The sequence below is a fragment of the Neopsephotus bourkii genome, unplaced genomic scaffold (genome assembly GCF_033783945.1).
Source record: "Neopsephotus bourkii isolate Nb327-2 ecotype Australia unplaced genomic scaffold, CSIRO-AGI_Nbou_v1 NB_1139, whole genome shotgun sequence".
NCBI lineage: Eukaryota > Metazoa > Chordata > Aves > Psittaciformes > Psittacidae > Neopsephotus > Neopsephotus bourkii.
This window is the reverse complement of record NW_026901625.1, coordinates 4700644-4715628: the sequence shown is the minus strand read 5'-3', so window position 1 is coordinate 4715628 and position 14985 is coordinate 4700644. Positions and strand designations below refer to the sequence as shown.

Here is a 14985-nt window from a genome sequence, read left to right as displayed (position 1 = left end):
GGTCGGGCAGGGTCCAGCTCCAGTGATGGGGAGAGGATTGGGTGGTGCCTTCGTGGACTTCCCCAAGCACGTTGGCCGTGGGGTGCCCTGAGGCTGCGCTCAGAGATAGGGTCTGGAGATGGTCCAGGGTTTCTCATCCCTGCAGGCAGGTTGTGGGTCTGGCTCCACGCTAAGTGCTGCTTGCCCAGGGCTCTGCCTGCCCCATGGCAATGTGGCCATGTGCCAGGCTGGAGGCTGGCTGGGTGAATGGGGTGGCCTGGGTTTGCTTCTGCCCTGACTCCTGGGTTGGTGGCACATCCCTTCTCTATCATCACTGATGCTACTGTCCCATTAGTCTCCTTCTCTGGAGACATTCAAAACCCGCCTGGACACGTTCCTGTGTAACCTTATCTAGGTGTTCCTGCTCCAGCAGGGGGATTTTACTAGATGAGCTTTTGAGGTCCCTTCCAATCTCTAACATACTGTGATACTGTGATTTCACTCCCAGAGGTCTCTAAGATGCTAACGTGTCCTTTTGTCCCCAGCAGGCAAGCCTGAGACCAAAGCCACAGACAAGAGCAAGCTGTCTGTGAAGAGCACAGGCCTGCAGCGTTCCTCCTCTGATGCCGGCCGTGACCGCGCTGCTGATGCCAAGAAACCACCCTCGGGTCTCACGCGCCCCTCGGCCTCCAGCTCCTTTGGCTACAAGAAACCAGCTCCTGCCACTGGCACGGCCACCGTCATGCAGGCTGGGGGCTCGGCCACGCTCGGCAAGATCCAGAAGAGCTCCAGCATCCCCGTGAAGCCGGTCAGCGGGAGGAAAACAAGCCTGGATGTCTCCAACGCAGCCGAGCCCGGCTTCCTGGCCCCGGGCGCTCGGTCCAACATCCAGTACCGCAGCCTGCCCCGGCCGGCCAAGTCCAGCTCCATGAGCGTGACCGGGGGTCGTGGTGCCAACCGCCCGGTCAGCAGCAGCATCGATCCCAGCCTGCTGAGCACCAAGCAGGGCAGCATCTCAGTGTCACGGCTCAAGGAGCCGTCCAAGGTCGGCACCGGCCGGGGCACCCCAGCACCCGTGAACCAGACGGACCGTGAGAAGGAGAAGGCCAAGGCCAAGGCAGTGGCGCTTGACTCCGAGTGCGGGACCCTGAAGAGCGTTGGCTCCCCTGAGAGCACCCCGAAAGCACAGGGCAACCTCCCACCCGCGGCCAAGGTGGCCGAGCTGCCCCCCACACCTCTCAGGTATGACCCTGGCACCGCTAAGGGCAGCCTGTGCTTGGCATGGCTGTGCCCAATGCTCATCCATGCCCAGCACCACAGCCTCACCCGCTCCCTCGCCCGTTTTCCCCCTCCAGAGCGGCTGCCAAGACCTACGTGAAGCCTCCCTCGTTGGCCAACCTGGACAAGGTCAACTCCAACAGCCTGGACTTGCCTTCCTCCAGCGAGCTGCCGCCGCCGCCACACTCGGCCAAGCTGCAGGACCTGCACCCGGGCAGCGGGCACCTTGCGCCCTGCTTCAGCCCCAGTCCTGCCCCCATCCTCAACATCAACTCGGCCAGCTTCTCCCAGGGCCTGGAGCTCATGGGTGGCTTCAGCGTCCCCAAGGAGGGCAGGATGTACCCCAAGCTCTCCAGCCTGCACCGCAGCATGGAATCCCTGCAGATGCCCATGAGCCTGCCCAGTGCCTTCTCCGGGGGCAGCACCACCACCCCAGCCCCTGCTGCCGCTCCCCCTGCCAGCACGGAGGAGGAGGAAGAGGCAGGAGAGCTGGGCTGGAGCGGGAGCCCCCGCCTCGCACATCTGGACAGGTAGGGATGCAGGGAGGCCATGGGGCTGCCAGGGCACCTCTGTGGGCTCGGGTCCCTCGCTGCCATCCTGCCATGACCTCTGCCTGCTCCGGAGGCTTTTCCTTGTCTCATTGCTGGGGAGCAGCTCCCTGTCCCCGCAGCTCAGCCCTGCCGTGGCACCTTGCCTTGTCTGCACAGGGATGTCACTGCTCTTTCCTTCCCTTCCAGTGCCAACCGCGACAGGAACACGCTGCCCAAGAAAGGGTTGAGGTAAAAGAGCCGCAATCACTTGTGGGTGCTGCTGGGGAGGGCCCATGTGGAGGTTTCAAGGGGGGCTGCACTGCAGCGGGGAGGAGCCAGGGCAGTGCTGGTCCCCCCTCACCATGGCTCCACTCCGCAGGTACCAGCTCCACTCCCAGGAGGAGGCCAAGGAGCGGCGCCATTCCCATGCCATCAGCAGCGGGCTGCCCGAGGCAGACGATCAGCAGGAGCTGCCCTCGCCCCCATCCCTCCCCATGGCGCTGGTTGGGAAGGGGCCGCTCACCAGCATCGGTCAGTGCCCTCCCCATGTCCCCCGGTCCCCATCGCCCCATGTGGGACTGGCTGATGGGTGCTGCTTTTCTCCTCGACAGCAGCCCTAACACCCAGTGCCTGGTGCTTCCAGCTCACTGAGGTGCTGGGTTGGGGCCAGGGATGTCCATCACCTCTGCTTCAGGGCATCTCCTGTACCCTAAGGGATGTGGCCACAGCTCCCAGCTTCTCTGGGGGTGCCCAGCAGGGCAGGGGGTGAGCCCTGCCCTGCTCCTGCCAGGACCTGTATGTTCCACGAGGGTTTTTGGGGTCCAGGCTTGGGGTTGTGGTGTGATGAGGTGCTGCCCCCTTGCATGTGCAGGTGATGGGCTCCAGCATGGTGGTGCCTGCTTTGCCCTGGGGCGATGGATTTGTTTCTCAGCCCTTGGTGCTGGTGGCCAGTTCTTCCCAGTGTAAATCTGTGTTTTAGCTTTCCCCCAGCCCTTCCCTGCTTTGGGACAGCAATCCCTGCTTCCTCTCTGCATCCCAGCTCTCCTGGATTGCTCCCAGCCCTTGCTTCCCATCCCAGGCCCAGGTTCCTGGTGCGACTCTGACCCTGCCTCTCCCCACCTTCTCCTTGCAGTGAGCCCCACTGCCACCGCAACCCCGCGGATCACCCGCTCCAACAGCATCCCTACCCACGACTCCACCTTCGAGCTGTACAGCACATCCCAGATGGGCAGCACCCTCTCCCTGGCTGACAAGCCCAAGGGCATGATCCGCTCGGGCTCCTTCCGGGACCCTGTGGACGATGGTGAGAGTGAGCTGCACCCTGCCTAAGGCAGAGGGGCCTCCTGGGGTGATGCTGGGGCTCCCCGCACCCGTGTCCCTTCCTCCTGGTGCTGCTGGAGCAATCTCGGGTGGGTTGGTGCATCCTGTCCTCAGTGTAGGGGACAGCAGCCTGGTGGACCCTGCACTGGCACCTGACCCCTGTGGGTGCCTGGTGTCCCTGTGTTGGCACCGGCTCTTGTGGCAATGGGGCGGTGGGTACCGAAGCAGCGAGAGAGGAGCGCGCAGGAGGAGGATGCTCTGCACACCAGCACGGGCAGTGCCGAGCTGCTGCCCTCCCACATCCCACCCTCTGCCCCCTGCAGTCCCCCCCTGCACCAGGAGCTCCATCCCCTGCACCCTGCTGTGTCCTGCACCCGCAGCCCCGGGACGCCGCTGGCCAGGGCCACACTGACCCGGGTTTTGTTCTGTTGCAGTTCACGGATCGGTGCTGTCCCTGGCCTCCAGCGCGTCCTCCACCTACTCCTCTGTAAGAGCCACCTCTGCGCTGCGCTTCGTGCATGGCTGGGGGGGCCCGGGGCGGGCAGTGGGGGGGCTCTGTGCATGCCTCTGCTTCGCGCCCAGCCTGTGCGTGCCTCCTGCCCTCTGACTGCCTGCCTCTGTCTCTCTCTGCTCTCACGCTGCCAGGCTGAGGAGAAGATGCAGTCCGAGGTGAGCCCGCGCTGCGCTCCGTGCCCGCCGCAGGGCGAGAGGGGCAGCGCTGGGGTCCTCACCCCCCTGCGCTCTGTTTCCCCACAGCAAATCCGCAAGCTGCGCCGCGAGCTGGAGTCCTCGCAGGAGAAGGTGGCCACGCTGACGTCCCAGCTCTCGGCCAACGTGAGTCATAGAATCATAGAGTCATAGAATCATAGAATAGTCAGGGTTGGAAAGGACCTTAAGATCATCCAGTTCCAACCCCCCGCCATGGGCAGGGACACCTCACACTAAACCATGGCACCCAAGGCTCTGTCCAACCTGGCCTTGAACACTGCCAGGGATGGAGCATTCCCAACCTCCCTGGGCAACCCATTCCAGTGCCTCACCACCCTCACAGGAAAGAACTTCCTCCTTAGATCCAATCTAAACTTCCCCTGTTTCAGTTTTAACCCATCACCCCTTGTCCTGTCACTGCAGTCCCTAATGAAGAGTCCATCCCCAGCATCCCTATATGCTCCCTTCAGATACTGGAAGGCTGCTATGAGTCCCCACCGCAAGGCCCAGCGCACTGCATCCCTGCTGGCCACGGCCGCGGTCACCCCTGTACCAGGCATCACTGCTCACCCCTTGCTCTCCCCTTCTCCCAGGCCAACCTGGTAGCAGCTTTTGAGCAGAGCCTGGTGAGCATGACATCCCGCCTGCGGCACCTGGCTGAGACCGCTGAGGAGAAGGTGGGTGCTGTTGGGGTGCCCCATGGGCATCGGTAGGCAATGGTGGTGCTGGAGGGTGCGCGTGGGGCTGGGAGATGCTGGATGATGGATGGACCTTGTGCAGCACTGCCCAGCACCTTGGTGTGGGTGCTGCGTGGCTGGGATGTGCTCCATGGCTCCTGTCTGCTCCCCCAGGACACGGAGCTGCTGGACCTGCGGGAGACCATTGACTTCCTGAAGAAGAAGAACTCGGAGGCCCAGGCGGTGATCCAGGGTGCCCTGAATGGCACTGATGTCACCCCCAAAGGTAAGGCTCTGAGAGCTCACAAGGTGTTTGGGTGGGAGAAGGGAAGGGGCACGGGGAGCAGGGTGCAGATGCAGTTTGCTGATAGCTCCTGTCCCCATCTCTCCTGCTTCTCTTGCTGGCCACAGAGCTGCGTATCAAGCGGCAGAACTCCTCTGACAGCATCTCCAGCCTCAACAGCATCACCAGCCACTCCAGCATCGGCAGCAGCAAGGACGCCGACGCCAAGAAGAAGAAGAAGAAGAGCTGGGTGGGTTGGATGGGGCGCTGCTGGGAGGGATGGCGCTTGGCAGGGTCTGGTTGGGGTCAGCCCCACAAACTGGCTGCTCTTGGCTATCTTGGCGTTGTGATGTTGGTCCCCTCTGTCCCATGGGGACAGTGATGGTGAGGAGCGTGTTGCCACCGTGGATCTGTGTCTTGTGTTGGCCAGGACTTCCCCAGCCCCTCGGGAGTTCTCCAGCCCCGCATGCCTGCTCCCTTGGTCTTTCCCACATGTCCCCCCTTGTGCCCATGCAGGCTCCGGCTATTGGGGGCCTGGCAGCCCCGTCCCCACACCAGGCAGCTCCGAGCTGGACGTGTGATTAAGTCTCGCTTTGTTCTGTTTCTCTCCCCCTATGCTGACCTCAACCCTTTTTTTCCAGGTGTACGAGGTAAGTCCTGCACCGTCCCCTCCACCGCCCACTGTGCCCGGCCAGGGCCACCTCCATCCCTCGGGACGGTGCTCATTGACACCGCGCATCCCATCCATCCCACTGGCTCTGACCCCTGCATGGGCTACCCCGGGACCCAGCTGCACCTTGGCTGCTTCCTTTGGGGCTGGGATGGGGATGGGTTCCATTATGGGGACAGTCCCCTTCTTGCCTGGGGAGGGCAGGCACGCTGCCGACTCCCTGGAGCTGGATCTTTTGGGATCCTGCCTGTGGCGCTGCCCATCTCTGCATTGCCAGGGCTGGCCTGGTCTGGCACCAAGTGGTGTTATCCTCACTGGGGGACCCATGTGGGTCCCAGTGCTCCCCAGTTCTGCCATCAGCACAGCCTGGCACCCGTCTGGTTTTGTGTTTTCACTCTGAAACGCATCGCTTTTGCTTTTGGGCACCCCCTAGAGCAGCCTGCCTGGTGCCTGTGGGAACCGGGCCACATCCTGACTGTTCTCACCCCCTCTTCCTCCCCTCGGAGCAGACCCTGGCCCTCCGGGGGGCACGGTGTGAGCCCAGGGTGCCCATCCTGCTGCTCTCCCTCAGGCCCCTGTGCAGCATCCATCACCCTCCTGCCCTCGGTGTGCTGCTCACCCCTGTGCTCTGTGTGCTCTGTGCATGCTGCATGCCCGGCCAGCACCCCAGGGACATCTCGGGGAGGGCTGGCTGCCCCTCTGTGCTTCCAGAGGGACCCTGAGGGTAGATGGGGGGATGTGGGGCTGAAATTGTCCCCTTGCACCAGGACCCCAGCTCTGCAGCTGCTGGTGCAGGGGGTGTCCCTATAAACGCTGGGATGGTTGTGTGGATGTGAGGATGGAGCTGGCCCTTCCTGAGGGACCAGGGTGCTGGTGCAGTGCCTGAACACCCTGATGGTGGGGAGCAGGGCTGAGGGGAGCCTGAGCAGGACATGGGCCCCACTCTGTGGGGCTGGAACATTGCACAAGCTGAGGTGCACCCCGGTCCATCAGCTCTGCCAGCAGAGCAGGGTTAGGCCAGTACCTTCCCCAGGTCAGGGACAGGGCACAGTGCTGCTCGGTGATGGATGTGGGGTTACTGGTCCCAGTTCAGACTGTCTATGGGTGCTGAGCAGGTGGGGGTTCCAGGGCAGGACTCGCAAAGCTGCGCTGTGGGGCTGTCTCTAACAAAAGCGTTTTCATCTCCCATAGCTGCGCAGCTCCTTCAACAAAGCCTTCAGCATCAAGAAGGGACCAAAATCAGCCTCGTCCTACTCCGACATCGAGGAGATCGCCACGCCGGACTCGTCGGCCCCCTCCTCCCCCAAGCTGCAGCATGGCTCCACGGAGACCGCCTCGCCCTCCATCAAATCCTCCACATCCTCCTCCGTGGGCATCGACACGACGGAGTATGTGGGGGTATGTGGGGCTGCAGGCTCCTGCCCTGGACCTGTGCACCACTCTGTGTTCTCTCTTGGTCCAGGCTCTTCCAGGCCCATGGGGAGGGTGAGCCCGAGAAGAAGGAGGTGTCGGAGCTGCGGTCGGAGCTGTGGGAGAAGGAGATGAAGCTGACGGACATCCGCCTGGAAGCCCTCAACTCAGCCCATCAGCTGGAGCAGCTCCGGGAGACCATGCACAACATGCAGGTGAGGAGACCGCAGGGATGCCCGGGGTGGCTGCAGCCCCCCCGTGTGTGTCCCGGGATGCTGCTCCTCACCCCGCTTCTCCCCAGCTGGAGGTGGATCTCCTAAAGGCTGAGAACGACCGGCTCAAAGTGGCTCCGGGGCCCTCGGCGGTGCCAGGCTCCGTTCCTGGCCATGTCACGAGCTCATCGGCCTCCTCCTCACCGCGGCGTTCCCTGGGGCTCACCCTTGGCCATGCCTTCAGCCCCAGCCCGGGGGACTCAGGTAATGGGGACGGAGCTGGTGGCAGCCAGGGGAGGCCACCGAGACGTGTGGATGGGTGGGAATGTGCTGCTGCTCTCCCAGAGGAGGATGGAGCCATGCATGCACCGCAGTCAGCTGCAGCAGGGTTTGGCTGAGCTGGGCAGGGTGGCGGGGGTCTCCCCACCAGCGCTCACTGCTCTGTCCCCAGATGTGTCCCCCATGGATGCCGTCAGCGCCGGCACCCAGAAGGACGAGCTGATGCTGCGGATCGTGGTGCGCATGCCACCCCAGCACATCATCAAGGGGGTACGTGTGGGCTCTGTGGGGAGCCGTGGCCACGGACAAGGGGCAGAAATGCCTCTCCGGGGCTGGATGTGGTGCTCCAAGCCCACACACCACGCTCTTGGCTCCTAGGACCTCAAGCAGCAGGAGTTCTTCCTGGGTTGGACCAAGGTGAGCGGGAAGGTGGATTGGAAGATGCTGGATGAGGCTGTCTGCCAGGTCTTCAAGGTAGGAGCATGATGAGGACCCCTCTTTTGTGAGCCATCCTTTTACACTGCTCCACCATGCCTGATGCTCCCTGGCCCAGGTCTTTACCAGGGTCTCCTGGAGCTGCTTGAGCATCACTTGCTCCCTGACAGCCCTGTCCTTGTCCATGTAGGATTACATCACCAAGATGGATCCTGCTTCCACGCTGGGGCTCAGCACCGAGTCTGTCTATGGGTACAGCATCAGCCACATCAAGCGGGTGCTGGACACGGAGCCACCAGAGCTGCCGCTGTGCCGCCGGGGCCTGACCAGCATCGTGGTGACGCTCAAGGGTCAGTATGATGGAGAGTGTCCATCCCTGTCCCATCTTCCCTCTGCCTTGCGGTGCTGTGGGGTGCAAGCAGGACCCTCAACCCCCTCCCTGCCTGCAGGCTTGAAGGAGAAGTGTGTGGACAGCCTGGTGTTCGAGACGCTCATCCCCAAGCCCATGATGCAGCATTACATCAGCCTCCTGCTGAAGCACCGCCGGCTCATCCTCTCGGGCCCCAGCGGCACCGGCAAGACCTACCTGACCAACCGCCTGGCCGAGTACCTGGTGGAGCGCTCGGGGCGGGACGTCACCGAGGGCATCGTCAGCACCTTCAACATGCACCAGCAGTCCTGCAAGGTGAGGGCATGCAGCAGGCAGGGCTGGTGCTGCGGTCCCTGAGCCCGTGCCGCGGCCCCACGTGTGACACCCAGCCCGCTTGTTGCAGGACCTGCAGCTGTACCTCTCCAACCTGGCCAACCAGATCGACCGGGAGACGGGCACAGCGGATGTGCCGCTGGTGATCCTCCTGGATGACCTCAGTGAGGCGGGCTCCATCAGTGAGCTCGTCAATGGTGCGCTCACCTGCAAGTACCACAAATGGTGAGAGCCCCCCTGCATCCTGCTGCATTCCACTACACCCCTGCATCCCATTGCATCCCAGGGCATCCCTGCATCCTGCTGCATCCCACTGCACCCCTGCATCCCATTGCATCCCAGGGCATCCCTGCATCCTGCTGCATCCCACTGCACCCCTGCATCCTGGTGCATCCCAGTGCACCCCTGCATCCTGCTGCATCCCACTGCACCCCTGCATCCTGCTGCATCCCACTGCACCCCTGCATCCTGTTGCATCCTACTGCACCCCTGCATCCTGTGACATCCCACAGCACCACTGCATCCTGTTGCATCCCACTGCACCCCTGCATCCTGCTGCATCCCACTGCACCCCTGCATCCTGTTGCATCCTAGTGCATCCCTGCATCCTGTTGCATCCCACTGCACCCCTGCATCCTGTTGCATCCCGCTGCACCCCTGCATCCTGCTGCACCCCAGTGCACTGCTGCATCCCATTACATCCCTGCATCCTGTGACATCCCACTGCACCCCTGCATCCTGCTGCATCCCACTGCATCCCACTGCACCCCTGCATCCTGCGACATCCCACTGCACCCCTGCATCCTGTTGCATCCCACTGCACCCCTGCATCCTGCTGCATACCACTGCATCCTGCTGTATACCACTGCATTCCTGCATGCTGCAGCGTCCCATTACATCCTTGCACCCTGCTTCATCCCGCTGCACCCCTGCATCCTGCTGCATCCCACTCTGACACAGTCTCCTGGGCATGTACGTGGTGCCTGCTGCTCTCAGGAAGAAACCTGGACCATGGAGATGAGGCTGCCTTGGCTGCAGGGCTTGGTTCAACCCTGCCACAGGTGGGGTGATGCTGGGGGCTTTTCCTCATGGGTCCTGTCTCTCTCTGTCACTCCCTCAGCCCCTACATTATTGGGACCACCAACCAGCCTGTGAAGATGACTCCAAACCATGGCCTCCATCTCAGCTTCAGGTAGGAATCGTACATCCCCGGGGACCATCCCTGTGGGGCTGGGGAGGGCAGAGGCCACAACTCCTGCCCCTGGGTAGCCCTGGGGACACGTCTTGTGAGCGGATACCCTGATGAGGACCGAGCTGCAGGTCTGGCCCTGCCATTCCAGCCATGGGCACATGCAGCATGGGGGTGCTGGAGGTCCCCTGAGGGTGCTGGGGAGCAGGGCGGCAGCAGTGGACACCCAGCCCTGAATACCCGGCTCTTTCCCATAGGATGCTGACCTTCTCCAACAACGTGGAGCCGGCCAACGGCTTCCTGGTGCGCTACCTGCGGCGGAAGCTGCTGGAGTCGGACACGGATGTCAACGCCAACAAGGAGGAGCTGCTGCGCGTGCTGGACTGGGTGCCCAAGCTCTGGTACCACTTGCACACCTTCCTGGAGAAACACAGCACCTCTGACTTCCTCATCGGTACGGCCCTGCCACCTCCTGCCCTGCTCTGCACTGCTGGGAGCCCCAGGGGCTGGGGCAAAACCTTCCCCTATCCCCAGTCCCACATCACCTGCAGCCGGTGGGTGATGCACGCTCTTCCCTGGGTGGGATTTGCTCCCTTGCCCCATGGGAACCCATGGCTCCTGCTGTACCAGCACCTTTCCTTGGGCACAGAGGAGCCCGTTGCTTCACTGTGCTTTTAGGGGGTAGATTGAACTTGGCAGCCCCATAACTTGCCTTGGAGCTTGCTTGTGTGTGAGGCAGATGCTGCCCAGATGTGGCTTCCAGGAGGTGATGGAGCCCCAGGGCACCCTGTGCAGCCAGGCTTGGTGTCAGTGGCTGGAGCAGGAGACCCAGGTCACATTTTCCCTGTAGGTCCCTGCTTCTTCCTATCGTGCCCCATTGGAATTGAGGATTTCCGGACCTGGTTCATCGACCTGTGGAACAACTCCATCATCCCTTACCTGCAGGAGGGAGCAAAAGATGGGCTCAAGGTACTCAGAGCACGTGGGGATGCAGATGAGATGTGCTGGGGGCCATGGTGATGGTGCAGGGAGAGGAGGCACTGGGATTTAGGGCAGAGGTGGGATCTCTGTCAGCCCCTGCCCTGTGCCTGCAGCAGGGCATTGTCTTGGAGGGGGGTTGAGGTGCCACGTGCTCCCTGCCTGCAGGTCCATGGGCAGAAGGCAGCCTGGGAGGACCCCGTGGAGTGGGTGCGGGACACCCTGCCCTGGCCGTCAGCGCAGCAGGACCAGTCCAAGCTGTACCACCTGCCCCCCCCCACCATCGGGCCCCACAGCACCGCTTCCCCTCCCGAGGAGCGCACTGTCAAGGACACGACGCCCAGCTCCCTGGACTCGGACCCTCTGGTACGCTTGGTTCTGTTCATCAGGGGCTGTAGGGGTAGCACAAGGGGTGATGGGTTCACACTGAAACAGGGCAAGTTCAGCTTGGATCTAAGGCAGAAGCTCTTCCCTGTGAGGGTGCTGAGGCGCTGGCACAGCGTGCCCAGAGAAGCTGTGGCTGCCCCATCCCTGGCAGTGCTCAAGGCCAGGTTGGACACAGGGGCTTGGAGCAAGCTGCTCCAGTGGAAGGGGTCCCTGCCCGTGGCAGGGGTTGGAGCTGGAGGAGCTTTAAGGTCCCTTCATACTCAACCATTCTATGGTAGAGCCCTGCTGCACCGGGCACTGCAGCGTGCGCTGGTGGAGAGGGGAGAGCAGGGTGGAATTCCACTTTGCCAGTTATATTTCAGTGTAAAAAGCCTGATCTGGGGATACAGGAACGTTCTGCACTCCTGTGAGAGGCAATGGGTGCCTGATGGGATGGAGGCACGCAGCGCACCGAGGCGCATTGTGGTGTGCCAGTGAATGGGCACAGCATCGTGCTCCATCAGGCGTCGTGTCCACATGCACAGACTGGGGCTGGCCCACCTGTGTCACCCCATGATGCTGCTGCCCGTGATCACAGTATCACAGTATGTTAGAGATTGGAAGGGACCTCAAAAGCTCATCCAGTCCAATCCCCCTGCCGGAGCAGGAACACCTAGATAAGGTTACACAGGAACGTGTCCAGGCGGGTTTTGAATGTCTCCAGAGAAGGATGTGATGCCAGCAGATGCACCAGGGCCTTTCTCCCCATGCTGCCTCGAGCATCCTGGCTGCGCCCAAGGCCAGATCCTGGTGTCAGGGAGGGATTTTGCATCATCTCCGGGCTTTCCATCACCTCCGAAGTCACATCTTGGGGTGGCTGCTTTGCACAGTGGGGCAAGGGGCTTCCCTAGGGCTGACCTTGCCCCCCCGGTGCCGTGCTCCTGTCCCCGCAGATGGCCATGCTGCTGAAGCTCCAGGAAGCCGCCAACTACATCGAGTCTCCAGACCGCGAGACCATGGTGGACCCCGACCTGCAGTCGACTCTGTGAGGCCGGGACCCCGCTCCCTCCGGGCTGCTCCCCCTTCCCTTTGGTGTGCGGGAGCGCGGGGCTGGTGCTCGGGGGAGCATCCCCGCTGCCGGCCCGGGGGCAGGAGGATCCTGGTTTCCCGTTGGGTTTGTTCTGTCTCTTGCCTGCTCTCGGCTCTGGGGCCGGGAGCCGCAGGGAGGGCTCCGTGTGGGGCAGGCCCCCCGCGGGAGCTGCAGCTGGGGCGCAGGGCAGCGTGCGGCCACAGGACAGGAGGGGGGGGCTCCTGCTCCCTCCACCCAGCCCTGGGTACCCGAGGGCAGGCGCCGCATCCGTGCCCTGTTTCACCCCCCCCATGGCGCCGCCGCGGCCAGGACAGCCCAATAATCCCTGGTTATTTTATTTGGTGTGCCCCCCCCCATCCCATCTTCCTTTGGCCGAGTCCAGACTTTGCTTTGGTCCCTTTTTTTGTTCTGGTTCTTTGCTCTCCGGGCCTGGAGCCTGTGGCTCAGTGCCCATCGCTTCCCTGTAAGCAGCTCCCTTGCCCTTTGGATTCCTTTCCAGCTACCGGTTCCACTACTCAAACCACCTCTGTCACAAAACTGGTGCTCACTGGACAATCTCCAGTCCCTGAACCCACCTCCCGGGGCCTCACAGCTTGGCTGAGATGGGACATGGCAGCCATGGGCAGTGGGATGCTTCCGCAGCAGCCCCTCGCCTGGTGCCTCCCACTCCCCAAAAGCACAAGGCAGGGTCTGGCCCTGGGGATGGGGTCTCCCACTAGGCCAGGGTCCCATGGGCATCCCATCCCCAAGGGACCTGGGCCATGGAGCGGGTGCTGCTGTCCCCTCGCTGGGCAGGCATTGGGGGCACAACCTGGCTGCTGTCCCCATGGTGCTGCTAGGCTGGTGTCCCCCTTGTGTCCCCAGCTCCCCATGGCTCTCGCTGTGCCCCATGCTATGCTCCGGGGATGCCACGTGTCCTCTTGGCCCTGCTGTGCAGTGTCACAGGAGGCGCCTGGCACGGAGGGGATCAGCCCCGGTGCTGCCGTGGTGCCTTAATCTCCGGCCATGCAGGAGGGGGGCACAAGGGCTTCAGGCTGGTGCTGTTGCAGCCTGCCCCGGCTGCAGTGCCCTATGGCTGTCCCCAAAGATGGCTTGGCTGGGATGGGACAGGGGTGCTGGCACTGGCCTGAGCATGGCTAAGCTGGAGCTGCTGCCTTCAGCACCCAATGCTCGCCTCTCTAGTGGATGCTCTGCTGCGCCAGCACCTCCATCCCTGAGCCCAGTTCACCTCTGCACCCCCCTGCTCCTCTCTGCTGCTGCCCAGCTGGGCTCCCGCACCCTGCAGAGCCTTTTGGGGAGAGGTGACCCCAGGGCTGGCTCTCCAAGCCCATCCTGTCCCTGTGCCCTGGGCACGGGGCAGCCTCAGCCTCCCCCTTGGACCCCATCTGAACCCCAGCATCTCCTCCACGGCCCAGCCTTGCTGCCGGTGGCAGCTGCCACCTCTGCCCTTGGTGCTCTCGGCCGGGGCGCCTCGCCATGCGCCCCGTGGTGCTCACTTGTCTGCCCGGCAGCCTCCCCTTGCACATGGGGGGGTCCTCCCCACGCTGGCTTGGACGCTTGGGCTCTCTGGTCGCCTTCTCTTGTGTTGCCGCTGTGGGCTAAGGACTCGCTGTAAATAGGTCTGGAGTCAGAAGCCCTGTGTGAGCTAGTGGGGCCCGGCCCTGCGCCTCTTCTCCTCCTCTGGTTTGGTTTGGTTTGGTTTCAGTTTTGTACTCTGTGATAACTGTGCTGTGCTCACTTCTGTTCTGATTGTACGAGGCACCGGCTCAGCAGTCGCTCGAGGCTGGCGCTGAGGACCTGGCTCTCCCCTCCAGCCCCTCTCGCCCTCCTCGGGGGCATGGAAAGCCTTTGAATGGGGCAGAAAAGCCTTTGGGGCTGCCCCATGCTTGGGCAGTGCTGTGCCCTGAGGGTCCCATCAGGGGAGAGCCCCACTTTATTTCCTGACACCTCCGAAAAGCCACAACCACATGGACCAAACTGTCCCCATCACTGGCTCACTTGGGGCTGCGCTGCTGGATGTCCCCCAGCCCCATTCCTGCAGGTTTGCTCCATCCTTCCCAGGGGCCGTGGCACAGGAGCAGTCCCCAAGGGGCAGGGAAGGGTGAGGGCGATGCCATTGTGCCCCAATGGGTTCCCCCTGCTTCACCCTGTGTTCCCTGGTGCAGCAATTGGGGAATGAGCATCCCTTGGTGCTGCCCCCTCTATGGGCTGAGCCCCTCTGTCCGCAGGGGGACACATCCAAGGGTTGCACCAACTCATCCCCCTGCCAGCCCCAAAGGTGCCTGTTGTCCCCAGGGGTGCCTGTCACCCCCATAGGAGCCAGTCACCCCCCAAGGTGCCTGCTGCCCATGGGGTACCCAACGTGCCCAAGGGCGCCCATCGCTCCCAATGGTGCCTGCTGCCCCCGAGGGTGCTGCCACCTCCAAAGGTGCCCATGGCCCCTGGGTGCACCAGGAGCCATCCCGAGGGGCTGGAGCAGGGAGATGCCAGCACCTCACCCTCTGCCCCCTCGAGTTGCTGCTGCCCGGTGGCCCGAACCTTACAATTTTAGCTTTTTTCTATTAAAAACAAACAGCCTTTTTTTAATTAAATAAAAGAGGAAAAGGACAAATTCCTGTTTTAGATGATCTGTGTAACTGACTGGGGTTTGTGTTTCCTAACTGCATGGTGTTCCTGCCCAGGGGTTTTATAGCACTTTTTAAATTTCTCTTTAAGATTTGGGTCCAGATTTCTACTGCTCTCGCCTGTCTTTGCTTTCCCCCTCGCATCCTCCACGTTTGTAAACTCGCTCCATTTTCTACCTGACGTTGAGACCCGACCCCACGTTGTACATAGCTGCGGGAACAATCATAGGGAACAAACACCATCTGGACTCTTA

The 14985-nt window shown here is 62.5% G+C and overlaps 1 protein-coding gene across 1 annotated transcript in view; it reads left to right on the top strand.

The window, feature by feature from the left end:
• NAV1 (neuron navigator 1) overlaps positions 1-12138 on the top strand; it is a 56876-nt gene extending 44738 nt beyond the window's left edge. Inside the window, exons 9-32 of the mRNA XM_061362756.1 lie at positions 528-1221; positions 1335-1787; positions 1995-2036; positions 2167-2318; positions 2920-3090; positions 3542-3594; positions 3753-3776; positions 3864-3941; positions 4409-4492; positions 4667-4778; positions 4904-5025; positions 6637-6833; positions 6908-7070; positions 7157-7331; positions 7519-7616; positions 7725-7820; positions 7972-8131; positions 8231-8466; positions 8555-8709; positions 9605-9676; positions 9931-10127; positions 10524-10642; positions 10820-11017; positions 11971-12138. Of these exons, the coding sequence (XP_061218740.1) occupies positions 528-1221; positions 1335-1787; positions 1995-2036; positions 2167-2318; positions 2920-3090; positions 3542-3594; positions 3753-3776; positions 3864-3941; positions 4409-4492; positions 4667-4778; positions 4904-5025; positions 6637-6833; positions 6908-7070; positions 7157-7331; positions 7519-7616; positions 7725-7820; positions 7972-8131; positions 8231-8466; positions 8555-8709; positions 9605-9676; positions 9931-10127; positions 10524-10642; positions 10820-11017; positions 11971-12066 (3947 nt within the window). The 3' untranslated portion in view covers positions 12067-12138. The remainder of the gene's footprint in view (positions 1-527; positions 1222-1334; positions 1788-1994; positions 2037-2166; positions 2319-2919; positions 3091-3541; positions 3595-3752; positions 3777-3863; positions 3942-4408; positions 4493-4666; positions 4779-4903; positions 5026-6636; positions 6834-6907; positions 7071-7156; positions 7332-7518; positions 7617-7724; positions 7821-7971; positions 8132-8230; positions 8467-8554; positions 8710-9604; positions 9677-9930; positions 10128-10523; positions 10643-10819; positions 11018-11970) is intronic.
• The last annotated feature ends 2847 nt before the right edge of the window (positions 12139-14985 follow it).